Consider the following 14,952-nt stretch of genomic DNA (forward strand, 5'->3'; position numbering starts at 1 on the left):
CATGATGTCCCAGATGTGCTCAATTGGATTCAGGTCTGGGAAACGGGCAGGCCAGTCCATAGCATCAATGCCTTCCTCTTGCAGGAACCTCTGACACACTCCAGCCACATGAGGTCTAGCATTGTCTTGCATTAGAAGGAACCCAGGGCCAACCGCACCAGCATATGGTCTCACAAGGGGTCTGAGGATCTCATCTCGGTACCTAATGGCTGTCAGGCTACCTCTGGCGAGCACATAGAGGGCTGTGCGCCCCCCCCAAAGAAATTCCACCCCACACCATGACTGACCCACCGCCAAACTGGTCATGCTGGAGGATGTTGCAGGCAGCAGAACGTTCTCCATGGCGTCTCCAGACTGTCACGTCTGTCACATGTGCTCAGTGTGAACCTGCTTTCATCTGTGAAGAGCACAGGGCACCAGTAGCGAATTTGCCAAACTTGGTGTTCTCTGGCAAATGCCAAACGTCCTGCACGGTGTTGGGCTGTAAGCACAACCCCCACCTGTGGACGTCGGGCCCTCATACCACCCTCATGGAGTCTGTTTCTGACCGTTTGAGCAGACACATGCACATTTGTGGCCTGCTGGAGGTAATTTTGCAGGGCTCTGGCAGTGCTCCTCCTGCTCCTCCTTGCACAAAGGCGGAGGTAGCGGTCCTGCTGCTGGGTTGTTGCCCTCCTACGGCCTACTCCACGTCTCCTGATGTACTGGCCTGTCTCCTGGTAGCGCCTCCATGTTCTGGACAGTACGCTGACAGACACAGCAAACCTGTTAATTTATAAATATTTGAAAACATAAATATTGAATATATATAATTTTCGATGTAGCAATTTTTTCTATATATTGTTGAACTTTACATAACATATATACTACGGGAATATCAAAGTTCCAGAGTTAATATACTCTACAGGCATATCAAAGTTCCAAGTTATCAAATCTTCCAGCCAGTAGAATGATTTCTTACCCCGGAGGCAATCATTAGGTGTGGGTCATTTTATGTCTTTTTAGATGGGCTGGTCTTCGGTATCCTTTTGCACACTGAGAGCATTTATACGGTCTCTCTCCTGTGTGAATAAGCTCATGGCTAGTCAGTTGGGTTTGTTCGACGAATCCTTTGCCACACTCAAAGCATGTATATGGTCTCTCACTAGTGTGAGTCCATCTGTGTCTCTTAAGGTCTCTGGAAAAGCCAAAACATTTGTCACACTGAGAGCACTGATAAGGCTTTTCTCCTGGGTGGGTTTTCTGGTGTGCTTTTAGACTGGCTGGTGTTCGGTATCCTTTTCCACACTGAGAGCATTTATATGGTCTCTCTCCTGTGGGGATCGTTTCATGGCTGGTCAGTTGGGTTTGTCTTCGGAATCCTTTCCCACATCTTTTTGTATGTTTTTTGAGTGAATCAGCAAAGACGTAGCTCTTCCCACAGTCTGCACAGTGATATGGCTTCTCTCCTGTGTGACTCCTCTGATGCTTTTCCATAACATATTTATTGGAGAAGCTCTTGCCACATTGCGGGCATGTGGCTGGGGGCAGCTGTGAACACTTTTTTTTTGTTGCTATTATTTCCCCAGACTTCAGCAGAGCGATGTACTCTTCAGGGTGGGCCCTCTTGAGATGCCCATGGAAAAAACGTTCTATGGTGAAACCAAGTGTACAATGGGGGCATGGGTAGAAGGAGGACCCCCCTTTAGATTCACCTAAAGGAAAGAGAAAAAAACATCAAAAATAGAACCATAGCTATTGAGCTATGAAATCTTATTTTTAGAAGAACCCCCCCCCCCCCCCCCCCCCCCACAAAAGTAGTGCACTGGGCCTTTTACTAGTATTAGCGGACCAATAACATCTGTAGTGCAGGCAAAACAACTATTCAGCATCTCTGCTTTGGCAAAAAAGGTAGTTTAAATAATTAAGAACATTATCTTGCAGGATTCAATAGTTGAAACTGTAAGAGTTGTTGCCCGGTCACTGCGATCGTCATTCTAATCGATGATTGTCACCATCGATCACCACATTCTTTTGGAGAGATTGGAAACCCAAATTGTTCTACACGAACAAGTTCTGGCCTGGTTTAGATCTTTTCTGCGGAAATATATCAGTTTGTCTCTGTGGATGGTTTGTCCTCTGACAAATCAATTGTACGTTTCGGTGTTCCTCAAGGTTCTGTTTTAGGTCCACTATTGTTTTCACTATATATTTTACCTCTTGGTGATGTCATTCGGAAACATAATGTTAACTTTCACTGCTATGCGGATGATACACAGCTGTACATTTCGATGAACAATGGTGAAGTCCCAAAATTGGCCTCACTGGAAGCTTGTTATTCAGACATTAGGAAGTGGATGGCGACAAATCTTTTACGTTTAAACGGACAAAACAGAGATGCTAGTTCTCGGTCCCAAGAAACAAAGAGATGTTCTGTTGGATCTGACAACTAATCTTGATGGTTGTACAGTCATCTCAAATAAAACTGAAGGACCTCTGCGTTACTCTGGACCCTGATCTCTCTTTTGACGAACATATCAAGACTATTTCAAAAGACAGCTTTTTTCCCATCTACGTAACATTACAAAAATCTGAAATTTTCTGTCCAAAAATGACACAAGAAAAGTTAATCCATGCTTTTATCACTTCTAGATTAGACTACTGTAATGCTCTATTTTCCGGGCACCAGGATAAAGCATTAAATACATTTCAGTTAGTGCTAAACACGGCTGCTAGAATCTTGACTTGAACCAAATGTGATCATATTACTCCAGTGCTAGCCTCTCTACACTGAATTCCTGTTAAGGCTAGGGCTGATTTCAAGGTTTTACTGATAACCTACAAAGGATTACATGGGCTTGCTCCTACCTATCTTTCCGATTTGGTCATGCTGGACATAAAGACACATACCGTACGGTCACAAGACACAGGACTCCTAATTGTCCCTAGAATTTGTAAGCAAACAGCTGGAGGCAGGGCTTTCTCCTATAGAGCTCCATTTTTATGGAATGGTCTGCCTATCCATGTGAGAGAAGCAGTCTCAGCCTCGACCTTTAGGTCTTTATTGAAGGCTCATCTCTTCAGTAGGTCCTATGATTGAGTGTAGTCTGGCCCAGGGGTGTGAAGGTGAACGAAAAGGCACTGGAGTGACAAACCACCCTTGCTGTCTATGCCTGGCCGGTTCCCCTCTCTCCACTGGGATTCTCTGCCTCTAACCCTATTATGGGGGCTGAGTCACTGGCTTACTGGTGTACGGGTTCGTACCATGGGGAGATCTTCGTGGGCTATACTCAGCCTTGTCTCAGGGTAGTAAGTTGGTGATTTGAAGATATCACTCTAGAGGTGTGGGGGCTGTGCTTTGGCAATGTGGGTGGGGTTATATCCTGCCTGGTTGGTCGGGTCAAGGGGGTATCATCTGACGGGGCGGCAATAGTTTGTGTCGGGGTTCTAGGGTCAGTCTGTTATATCTGGAGTATTTTTCCTGTCTTATCCTGTGTCCTTATCCTAAGTATGCTCGAATTCTCTCCCTCTCCTCCCGGTGGACCTGAGCCCTAGGACCATTCCTCAGGACTACCTGGCCTGATACCTCCTTGCTGTCCCCAGTCCACCTGGTCGTGCTGCTGCTCCAGTTTCAACTGTTCTGCCTGCGTCTATGGAACCCTGACCTGTTCACCGGACGTGCTACCTTGTCCAGGACCCGCTGTTTTCGTCTCTCTCTACCGCACCTGCTGTCTCTGAATGCTCGGCTATGAAAAACCAACTGACATTTACTCCTGAGGTGCTGACCTGTTGCACCCTCTACAACCACTGTGATTATTATTATTTGATCCTGCTGGTCATCTATGAACATTTGAACATCTTTGCCATGTACTGTTATAATCTCCCCCTGGCACACCCAGAAGAGGACTGACCACCCCTCAAGCCTGGTTCCTCTCTAGGCATCTTCCTAGGTTCTTGCCTTTCTAGGGAGTTTTTCCTAGCCACCGTGCTTCTACATTTGCATTGCTTGATGTTTGGGGTTTTAGGCTGATGTAAAAGGATGTTCCCCAATGCTGAAAGGGGGGCCTTGATTGAACATTTTTGGGAACCCTTGATATAGATGTCTTCAGCATTGGCCCCAAATAAATTCTGCGCCCCCCCCCCCCCACTGCAAAACAATCACAGCACCCCCACCCCCAGACTACTTCCCGCAGCTATATCTACACCACAACTGCAACCCACCCCACCAATGGTACTCACTGAAATCGACAGCATTAGTTTTCACATCTGTATCTGGCGTCATCCCTGGATCAATCCTGCTACAATCTTCAATCATTGAACCTCGTGAAATGTCACTCTCATGGTTTTCACAGTCCTTTGAAACAGAGAAGCGGATTCAGTTCAGTCAGAAAGTCAGTTACCTTCAAGAATTGGGGAAATACTAACTTGGCCCAAGAGCTAGGTTTGTGGATTGGGGTACACAGCTTTTAATAGGTAGGGTGTCAAAACAGTCAAATCAACTTGTGGAATGAAGAAACTTTTAAATTGACCCTACAAGAAGCTAACCCTACAAAACATCTCAAAGTGTGTATTTCACTCAGTACGTTATTACATGGTTGAACTCACTTTCACATTATCACTTTCCATCTCACTGTCCTCTGTATCTGAGCATGATGATGTTTCCAACGGTTCCCAAGGCACTGACACTTTTACAACATCCTCATCTTCTGACTTCAACCAGTCTTCATTCTCTTCTTTCTTCACTGTAATTAAGGCAACTTCCTCTTCATCTACTGGCAGATGGGAGCATTCTTCAGACTCCTCTTTGACTGCGACTGGAGAAGGCGGCACCTGACACAAAAAAACATAATTCTAACAACAACTCTGGGCTTGTAAGTGGGCTTGCAAAATGTTGAGTAGACACAAACCTTTACTTTGAGATATGTCATGCCTTTATGTCCATGCTCTTGCTCTGTAACTCCATAGATGTCTGAAACTGTTTCAAATGAGGGATCTTGTTCATCAGGGTCCTCCTTTGGACAAACCTGGGATGTTTCAACTCCTAACGAGACAGCTGAAATCGGACATTCTTCAGCCTCCTCTTTAACCTCACTCCAATGTAGTGAGTGATCCTAGAACAGACCATGGTTGGTGAATAAACTCAACTTGACCAATAAAACTTGTTAATGGATAGCCGATTGTTTAAGCTATTGTAAAATGTAATTGTTTCTCACTTTGAAGAATGCATAAAATATGGTTTAACATACAAAAAGCTCTTCTGGTTGACCACTGCTTTCATATGTCCCATATTTATCCATTGGATCCATCTTCAGTAGATGACCAGTGACCTGTCAATAACAAAACAAACCACCCAAATGTTAAATAAGATCAAAAGGCTCAACAAAGCCCATATGAAAGTCAACAACGGCACCAATGTTGACATAAGCAAAGGGAAATTCCATAGTAACGGAACATACATTTCAAAGTGAAAAATTTCAAACAAAAACTATTAATTGCAAAGTTTAAAGATGTGCTCCAGCGATTTTTTTACTTTTAGTGTTGAAAAGCGATATCCCAAGTATACAGTGCATTCGGAAAGTATTCAGACCCCTTGACCTTTTCCACATTTTGTTACATTACAGCCTTATTCTAAAAGGGATTATATTGTTTTCCCCACTCAATCTACAAACAATACACCATAATGACAAAGCAAAACCAGGATTAGGCCAAAGAGTTCAATCTTGGTTTCATCAGACCAGAGAATATTGTGGGCTGTCATGTGCCTTTTTACTGGGGAGTGGCTTCCATCTGGACAACTCTACCATAAAGGCCTGATTGCTGGAGTGCTGCAGAGACGGTTGTCCTTCTGGAAGGTTCTCCCATCTCAACAGAGGAACTCTGGAGCCCTGTCAGAGTGACCATCGGTTTCTTGGTCACCTCCTTGATCAAGGCCTTTCTCCCCCGATTCCTCAGTTTGGCCGGGCGGACAGCTATAGGAAGAGACTTGGTGGTTCCAAACTTTTTCTATTTAAGAATGATGGAGGGCAATGTGTTCCCATGCTTGAGGAACAATAAAGAGAACAAAAAAGCAAAGGCCCCACTACGTAATGACATATCTGGACCACCTATTGAGATGTGCCTTTAGTCAAGTAAATCAGGTGTTAAATGAGGTGAAAAGAAGTTTGGAGTGCCACTTTAAGTAGATGAGTTTTTGTAAAAAAGTAAGCCTTGTTCATAGAGTTGTACGGTTTGTTAAATAACTGTGCAGATGCACAGTTTGTCAACAGAATGACGTTATGAATATCCGTTTTTACGTGACCAAGTTTTCCAAAAACGGTTAAATATCTATTTAAGCCCATTTCCGCCACCAATTTTTCATTTAATATCTCAAACATATTGAGATACGCAAGTCGAAATTTCAAAATACATAAGTCAAAAATACATAGATATGATGTCACATCTATTGACTGTTGAGTGAAATTGCTTCTCTGTCATTTTCAGCTATCTATATAACCTATTTGTAGTTTTCTGATCATATTGGAACTCCTTGCTATCTATATGTTGCTCTGATTGTTAATGTCTAATAACATCTGGAAATATTTTAAATAGAATGATATTTATAGTCATTTTACTCCAATATTTTTCTGTTGTTCAAGGCTCAAACATCCCATTTGGCAAAACCATTCCCACCATCACAGTTGAAGTTGCAGCTCCGGCAACTATTGAGCACTTTACAAATAGCCAATATTTTTTGTAAACTTCATACGTTTTATTACATTGAAAAAAAAAAAACGCAACTTGGTCCCATGTTTCATGAGGTGAAATAAAATAACCCAGAAATGTTCCATATGCACAAAAAGCATATTTCTCTCCAATGTTGTCCACAAATTAGTTTATATCCCTGTTAGTGATAATTTCTCCATAGGCAAAGATAATCCATTTACCTGACAGGTGTGGCATATCAAGAAGCTGATTATACAGCATGATCATTACACAGGCACAGCTTGGGCTGGGGACGAGAAAAGGCCACTCTAAAATGTGCAGTTTTGTCACACAACAAAATGCCACAGATGTCTAAAGTTTTGAGGGAGCTTGCAATTGGCATCCTGTAGGTACGTCAACATTGTGAACAGAGTGTGGTAGTGCGGTTATGGTATGGGCAGGCATAAGCTACAGTCAACGAACACAATTGCATTTTATCAATGGTAATTTGAATGCACAGAGATATCGTGATGAGATCCTAAGGCCCATTGTTGTGCCATTCATCCAACGCCATCAGCTCATGTTTCAGCATGACAATGCTCGGCCCCATGTCACAAGGATCTGTACACAATTCCTGGAAGCTGAAAATGTCCCAATTCCATGGCCTCCAGACATGTCACCCATTGAGCATATTTGGGATGCTCTGGATCGACGTGTACGACAGCGTGTTCCAGTTCCCGCCAATATCCAGCAACTTCGCACAGCAATTGAAGAGGAGTGGGACAACATTCCGCAGGCCACAAACAACAGCCTGATTAACTCTATGCGAAGGATATGTGTCACGCTGCATGAGGCAAATGGTGGTCACACCAGATACTGAATGGTTTTCTGATCCACGACCCTACTTTTTTTTTGAAAGTATCTCTGACCAACAGATGCATATCTGTATTCCCAGTCATATGAAATCAGAAGATTCTGGCTTAATCAATCCATTTCAATAGTTTTTTATATATATATTTCGCATAATGGCCCTGGTGGGGATGGCTGTCATTTTATAGGCTCTTAACCAACCGTGCTATTTTGTTTGTTTTTTTGCATTGTTTGTAACTTATTTTGTACATAATTTTGCTGCTACCGTCTCTTATGACCGAAAATATCTTCCGGACATCAGATTACTCACCTTGAATTGGACTAAGAATTTTCTTTAATGAGACTTCTTTAAAGGATTTTCTCCAGTCATCCGAACAGGCCCTCATCCCCGTCATTCGCAGGAGAAAGAGACAAAGGTTTCACGGAAGGAGAATGAGGTGCCTTGTGAGGATCCGGCAACGAGTGGCTAATCAGTCCGTGCCATCGGTACTATTGGCCAACGTACAATCGCTGGATAATAAAATGGACGAACTAAAAGCATGTATATCCTATTAACGCGACTTTAAAAACTGTAATATCTTATGATTCACCGAGTCGTGGCTGAACAACAACATGAATAACATACAGCTGGCAGGTATTACACTGTACTGGCAGGATAGAACAGCAGCCTCTGGTAAAACAAGGGGTGGCGTTCTATGTATATTTGTAAATAACAGCTGGTGCACGATATCTAAGGAAGTCTCTAGGTTTTGCTCGCCTTAGGTAGAGTATCGTATGATAAGCTGTAGACCAAACTATCTACCTAGAGAGTTTTCATCTATATTCTTTGTAGCTGTCTATTTACCACCACAAACCGATGCTGGCACTAAGACGACACTCAAATAGCTGTATACGGCCATAAGCAAACAGGAAAACGCTCATCCAGAGGTGGCTCTCCAGGGAAACTTTAATCCATTTTTACCTCATTTCTACCAGCATATTAAATGTGCAACCAGAGGGAAAAAAACTCTAGACCACCTTTACTCCACACACAGAGACGCATACAAAGCTCTCCCTCGCCCTCCATTTGGCAAATCTGACCATAATTCAATCCTCCTGACTCCTGCTTACAAGCAAAAAATTTAAGCAGGAAGCACCAGTGACTACATAAATTTTAAAAAGTGGTCAGATGAATCAGATGCTAAACTACAGGACTGTTTTGGTAGCACAGACTGGAATATGTTCCCGGGGTTCTTCCGATGGCATTGAGGAGTACACCACATCAATCACTGGCTCCATCAATAAGTGCATCGATGACGTCATCCCCACAGTGACTGTATGTATATACCCCAACCATAAGCCATGGATTACAGGCAACATCCGCACTGAGCTAGAGGGTAGAGCCGCCGTTTTCAAGGATTGGGACTCTAACTGAGATGCTTATAAGAAATCCCGCTATGCCCGCCGACGTACCATCAAACAGGCAAAGCATCAATACAGGACTAAGATCGAATCGTACTACACCGGCTCTGACGCTCGTTGGATGTGGCAAGGCTTGAAAACCATTACAGACTACAAAGTTGAGGTCGACCGATTAATTAGGGCCGATTTCAAGTTTTCATAACAATCGGAAATCGGTATTTTTGTACGCCGATTTGTTCGATTTAATTATTTATTTAACTGGCCAAGTCAATTAAGAACACATTCTTATTTTCAATGACGGCCTAGGAACGGTGGGTTAACTGCCTTGTTCAGGGGCAGAACGACATATTTTTACCTTGTCAGCTCAGGGATTCATTCTTGCAACCTTACGGTTAACTAGTCCAATACTCTAACCCCCTGCCTCGTGAGGAGGCCTGTTACGCGAATGCAGTAAGAAGCCAAGGTAAGTTGCTAGCTAGCATTAAACTTATCTTATAAAAAAACAATCAATCAATCAATCATAATCACTAGTTAACTATACATGGTTGATGATATTACTAGTTTATCTAGCGTGTCCTGCGTTGCATATAAATCGATGCGGTGCGCATTGCTCCAACGTGTACCTAACCATGAACATCAATGCCTTTCTTAAAATCAATATACAGAAGTATATATTTTTAAACCTGCATAATTAGCTAAAAGAAATCCAGGTTAGCAGGCAATATTAACCAGGTGAAATTGTGTCACTTCTCTTGCGTTCATTGCACGCAGAGTCAGGGTATATGCAACAGTTTGGTCCGCCTGGCTCGTTGCGAACTAAATTGCCAGAATTTTACGTAATTATGACATAATATTGAAGGTTGTGCAATGTAACAGGAATATTTAGACTTATGGATGCCACCCGTTAGATAAAATATGGAACGATTCGGTATTTCACTGAAAGAATAAACGTTTTGTTTTCGAGATGATAGTTTCCGGATTCGACCATATTGACGTAAGGCTCGTATTTCTGTGTGTTATTATGTTATAATTAAGTCTGTAATTTGATAGAGCAGTCTGACTGTGCGGTGGTAGGCACCAGCAGGGTCGTAAGCATTCATTCAAACAGCACTATCGTGCGTTTTGCCAGCAGCTCTTTGCAATGCTTCAAGCATTGCGCTGTTTATGACTTCAAGCCTATCAACTCCCGAGATCAGGCTGGTGTAACCGATGTGAAATGGCTAGCTAGTTAGCGGGGTGCGCGCTAATAGCGTTTCAAACGTCACTCACTGAGACTTGGAGTAGTTGTTCCCCTTGCTCTGCATGGGTAACGCTGCTTAGAGGGTGGCTGTTGTCGATGTGTTCCTGGTTCGAGCCCAGGTAGGGGCGAGGAGAGGGACGGAAGCTAAACTGTTACACTGGCAATACTAAAGTGCCTATAAGAACATCTAATAGTCAAAGGTATATGAAATACAAATGGTATAGAAAGAAATAGTCCTATAATTCCTATAATAACTAAACCTAAAACTTCTTACCTGGGAATATTGAAGACTCATGTTAAAAGGAACCACCAGCTTTCATATGTTCTGAGCAAGGAACTTAAACGTTAGCATTCTTACATGGCACATATTGCACTTTTACTTTCTTCTCCAACACTTTGTTTTTGCATTATTTAAACCAAATTGAACATGTTTCATTATTTATTTGAGGCTAAATTGATTTTATTGATGTATTATATTAAGTTAAAATAAGTGTTAATTCAGTATTGTTGTAATTGTCATTATTACAAATAAAAAATAAATAAATCGGCCGATTAATCGTTATCTGCTGTTTTTGGTCCTCCAATAATTGGTATCGGCGTTGAAAATTCATAATCGGTCGACCTCTACTACAAAGGGAAGCACAGCCGAGAGCTGCCAAGTGACACAAGCCTTCCAGACGAGCTAAACTACTTCTAAAGTAACTTTGTGGCAAATAACACTGAAACATGCATGAGAGCACCAGCTGCTCCGGAAGATTGTGTGATCACGCTCTCCACAGCCGATGTGCATAAGACCTTTAGACAGGTCAACATTCACAAGGCCACAGGGCCATATGGATTACCAGGACGTGTACTGCGAGCATGTGCTGACCAACTGGCAAGTGTCTTCACTGACATTTTCAACCTCTCCCTGTCCGAGTCTGTAATACCAACATGTTTTAAGCAGACCACCATAGTCCCTGTGCCTGAGAACACTAAGGTAACCTGCCTAAATGACTACCAACCCGTAGCACCCACCCTCTGTAGCCATGAAGTGCTTTGAAAGGCTGGTCATAGATCACATCAACACCATTATCCCAGAAAACCTAGACCCACTCCAATATGTATACCGCCCCAACAGATCCACCGCAGATGCCATCTCTATTACACTCCAGCACTGCCCTTTCCCACCTGGATAAAAGGAACACCTATGTGAGAATGCTATTCACTGACTACAGCTCAGCGGTCAACACCATAGTGCTCTCAAAGCTCATCAATAAGCTAAGGACTCTGGGACTAAACACCTCTCTCTGCAACTGGATACTGGACTTCCTGATGGGGCGCCCCATCACACTACTCTGATCCTCAACACGGGGGCCCCTCAGGGGTGCCTGCTCAGTCCCCTCTTGCTCAGTCCCCTCCTGACCTTCACATCTTAAAAAGTAATGATGGACTGTCGTTTCTCTTTGCTTATTTGATCTGTTCTTGCCATCAAAACGACTTGGTATTTTACCAAATAGGGCTATCTTCTGTATACCGCCCCCCAACCTTGTCACAACACAACTGATTGGCTCAAACACATTAAGAAGGAATGAAATTCCCCAAATGAACTTTTAAGAAGGCACACCTGTTAATGGAAATACATTCCAGGTGACTGACTACCTTATGAAGCTGGTTGAGAGCATGCCAAGACTGTGCAAAGCTGTCATCAAGGCAAAGGGTGACTATTTGAAGAATCTCAAATATAAAATACATTTAGATATTTTAAACACTTTTTTGGTTACTAAATGATTCTATATGTTATTTCAGTTTTGATGTCTTCACAATTATTTTACAACGTAGAATATAGTAAAAATAAAGAAAAACACTTCAATGATTAGGTGTGGTGTACAGTTGAAGTAGGAAGTTTACATACACCTTAGCCAAACACATTTAAACTCAGTTTTCACAATTCCTTACATTTAATCCTAGTAAAAATTCCCTGTCTCAGGTCAGTTAGGATCACCACTTTATTTTAAGAAAGTGAAATGTCAGAATAATAGTAGAGAGAAATATATATTTCAGCTTTTATTTCTTTCATCACATTCCCAGTGAAGAAGCCACTGCTCTTCTTTTTTTAGGTTTCTTTCTTAAGACTGCATTGTTGGTTAAGGGCTTGTAAGTAAGCATTTCACTGTATAAGGTTGTATTTGGCACATGTGACAAATAAAATTTTATTTCTTTATATGAACTGTAACTCAGTAAAATCTTTGAAATTGTTGCATGTTGCACTTATATTTTTTGTTCAATGTAGTTCCAATAGGCTTACAGTGTTGTTGGATGGTTGCTTGGACAGTCGCTTAGGCTGTATTTGGCTGTTATTGTTGAAAACACTATTTCAGATGCAGCAGCTGGGTTAGCTACTTAGCATTGCTAATATTAGCAACAATGATACAGGCTTCAATCATGAGAGAGTAGTGATTTTCCTCTACATTTTCTAATACATGATATGTTCTAAAAGCCCTAAATGTTGTTAGGACTGTTGTTAAAGACAGTCGCTTAGATAAAATTGAGCTGTTATTGCTGCAAACACTTATTTAGGACGTAGCAGTCACTGCTAGCATGCTAGATAACCATCAGATGCATTAACTTATGGTTAGCATTCGTTAGCATCTAAATTTGAATTATTTCTTAGTGTAATGCAGTTGATTAGTGACAATGACATGAACATATATTCCGCGTGATATTCATGCAAGCATTAAAATATGATTACAACCCAAAAGCAATGTGAAATGTAAACCTGCATAAATCAAGCTCAGAGCCCTGTTAGTTGTAATGCCCAATCACAGTTATTGTGTGTGTGTGTGTGTATATATATATATATATATATATATATATATATATATATATATATATATTTTTTTTAATCTGGTCCACCATAGCCCATTTAAAACCGTTTTACAGTGTATTTATTACTATGTCATACCAGACAACTAGGGTCCAGAGTTTTACCTTGTTAGGTTAGCCTACCATATCAGGAAAAACTCTGGGCCCCAGGAAAACAGCCCCCCCACTCACCACTCTGGGACCTGTGGGGACATCTGTGGAATTCCCACACAATGTTACAAATGAAGAAACATATCCTATAAGAATGGTCAACTATCTCAAACTCTTGAGTTAGATTTAGTATCTTAAAATGTTTGACATTATATCTCAACATTTTGAGATTTTTATTAATTTGAGGTGGCGGGAATGGGCTTCAATAAATATCTGCTCTGATTCAAAGATGTCTGCAGAAAGAATGGGCAGTCTGCTTTAAAGCCAACTTTATTTTGAAAAAAAATGTTTGATTATCAAACTACATTAAGTGAAGTGGATTAACACTGGCAACAGAATGACATCCTGGGTACCTGATGATGGATACTTATGGATTTATTTATTTTTTACCCCGTTTTTTATGGTATCCAATTGTTAGTAGTTACTGTCTTATCTCATCGCTACAACTCCCGTACGGGCTCGGGAGCGAAGAAGGTCGAGAGCCATGCGTCCTCCGAAACACAACCCAACCAAGCCGCACTGCTTCTTAATTAACACAGCGCGCATCGAACCCGGAAGCCAGCCTCACCAATGTGCCGGAGGAAACACCATACAACTAGCGACCTGGTCAGCGTGCACTGCGCCCGGCCCGCCACAGGAGTCGCTAGTGCGCGATGAGACAAGGATATCCCTTCCGGCCAAACCCTCCCTAACCCGGACGACGCTAGGCCAATTGTGCATTGCCCCATGGACCTCCCGGTCGTGGCCGGCTGCGACAGAGCCTGGGCTCGAACCCAGAGTTTCTGGTGGCACAGTGCCTTAGCCCACTGCGCCACCCGGGAGGCCCCTACGTATGGATTTTAATGTAATTCTATTCATGATGATGTAGCCTGAATAGGTACAAAGAGGAAGAAATAGGTCATTTATGCTCTCATCAAGGTAATAACTTAGCAATTTGTATGGACATCTGAAAGGGTAATTAATAAAACTCAACACAATAAATCTATTTTCTTGGGCTTTTAGCCTGTGATTTTCTCAAACATATATTCATTTTTATGTTTCTACTTTACCTCCTCATAATACTCCTTCTCCTTTGCTTTTCATAATTTGTCAGTGGCATGGTGACAATCTGTGAATAATACATGAGTGGAATGAACGATGGAATTGTATTCCATACAATGGAATCCATTTTTATTACAGAACTACTAGTATCAAGATGATAACAATCAATTGATTCCCCCATTCAAAACTGCATTTGAGAAAGGACACACAACTGTATGTCCCTCTCCTGCCAATCAGAGACCCTCTTCATAGTCAAAAGCCATCAAGTGGATGTGTTGTATTCGAAATGTCCTAAGAGGGATAGATCTACCAAGATATCCCAGCTACATTTTATTATGAAGGACCACACACAGAGAGACACTGTTTGCTTTCATTTGACACCCAATATGCTCTTATAAACTTCACATGTCGGTCCTTATGGGGTTTTATACCTACAGTTTTCAAACACGTAACGTTATAGCTACACTCTTTGTTATACGGTACTAGCACCATCTTTGGTTAAGCACTAGTAAATTGAATTGCCCTATGCTAACTAACTAGATTAGTTATAGCTGGCAAAGAGATGGCTTGAATAGTTAGCTACACACCCAACTTGTCATCAAATGACAATATTATAAAGTTCATATGTTTAGATAAATACATAAAACATATTTACCTTTCGGTAGTTGGTTACATGGATGCTTAACAGGAGTATCGGAGGGTCGTGTAATATTATTGTGGTTGTA

At 41.9% G+C, this 14,952-nt stretch overlaps 1 protein-coding gene across 4 annotated transcripts; it reads right to left on the bottom strand.

The window, feature by feature from the left end:
- Positions 1 to 645: 645 nt before the first annotated feature.
- Positions 646 to 14,952, bottom strand: LOC110524473 (zinc finger protein 79). Of its 4 annotated transcripts, none has more exons than XM_036978283.1 (7): positions 14,883 to 14,952; positions 14,236 to 14,294; positions 5,226 to 5,306; positions 4,887 to 5,090; positions 4,585 to 4,809; positions 4,219 to 4,333; positions 646 to 1,694 (listed from the first exon to the last, which is right to left on the bottom strand). In XM_036978283.1, exons 3-7 carry the CDS (start codon positions 5,283 to 5,285, stop codon positions 976 to 978), a joined length of 1,323 nt encoding a protein of 440 aa, XP_036834178.1. In that variant the 5' UTR covers positions 5,286 to 5,306; positions 14,236 to 14,294; positions 14,883 to 14,952; the 3' UTR covers positions 646 to 975. The 4 variants fall into 4 exon arrangements, with proteins under 4 accessions (XP_036834178.1, XP_036834180.1, XP_036834181.1 ...); XM_036978285.1 differs by having other exon boundaries at positions 5,193 to 5,306; XM_036978286.1 differs by lacking the exon at positions 14,236 to 14,294 and having other exon boundaries at positions 5,193 to 5,306; positions 14,883 to 14,950.

Source organism: Oncorhynchus mykiss, chromosome 5, assembly GCF_013265735.2.
Source record: "Oncorhynchus mykiss isolate Arlee chromosome 5, USDA_OmykA_1.1, whole genome shotgun sequence".
NCBI classification, from domain to species: domain Eukaryota; kingdom Metazoa; phylum Chordata; class Actinopteri; order Salmoniformes; family Salmonidae; genus Oncorhynchus; species Oncorhynchus mykiss.

Bases quoted from the DNA above. Each gene is read 5' to 3' on its own strand.
- LOC110524473 (XM_036978283.1), bottom strand. From the start codon at position 5,285: ATGGATCCAATGGATAAATATGGGACATATGAAAGCAGTGGTCAACCA. The intron at 4,810-4,886 runs GTTTGTGTCTAC...TTTTTGTGTCAG, and splicing joins TGACATATCTCAAAGTAAAG to GTGCCGCCTTCTCCAGTCGC. The intron at 4,334-4,584 runs GTGAGTTCAACC...TCTGTTTCAAAG, and splicing joins TGGAAAGTGATAATGTGAAA to GACTGTGAAAACCATGAGAG.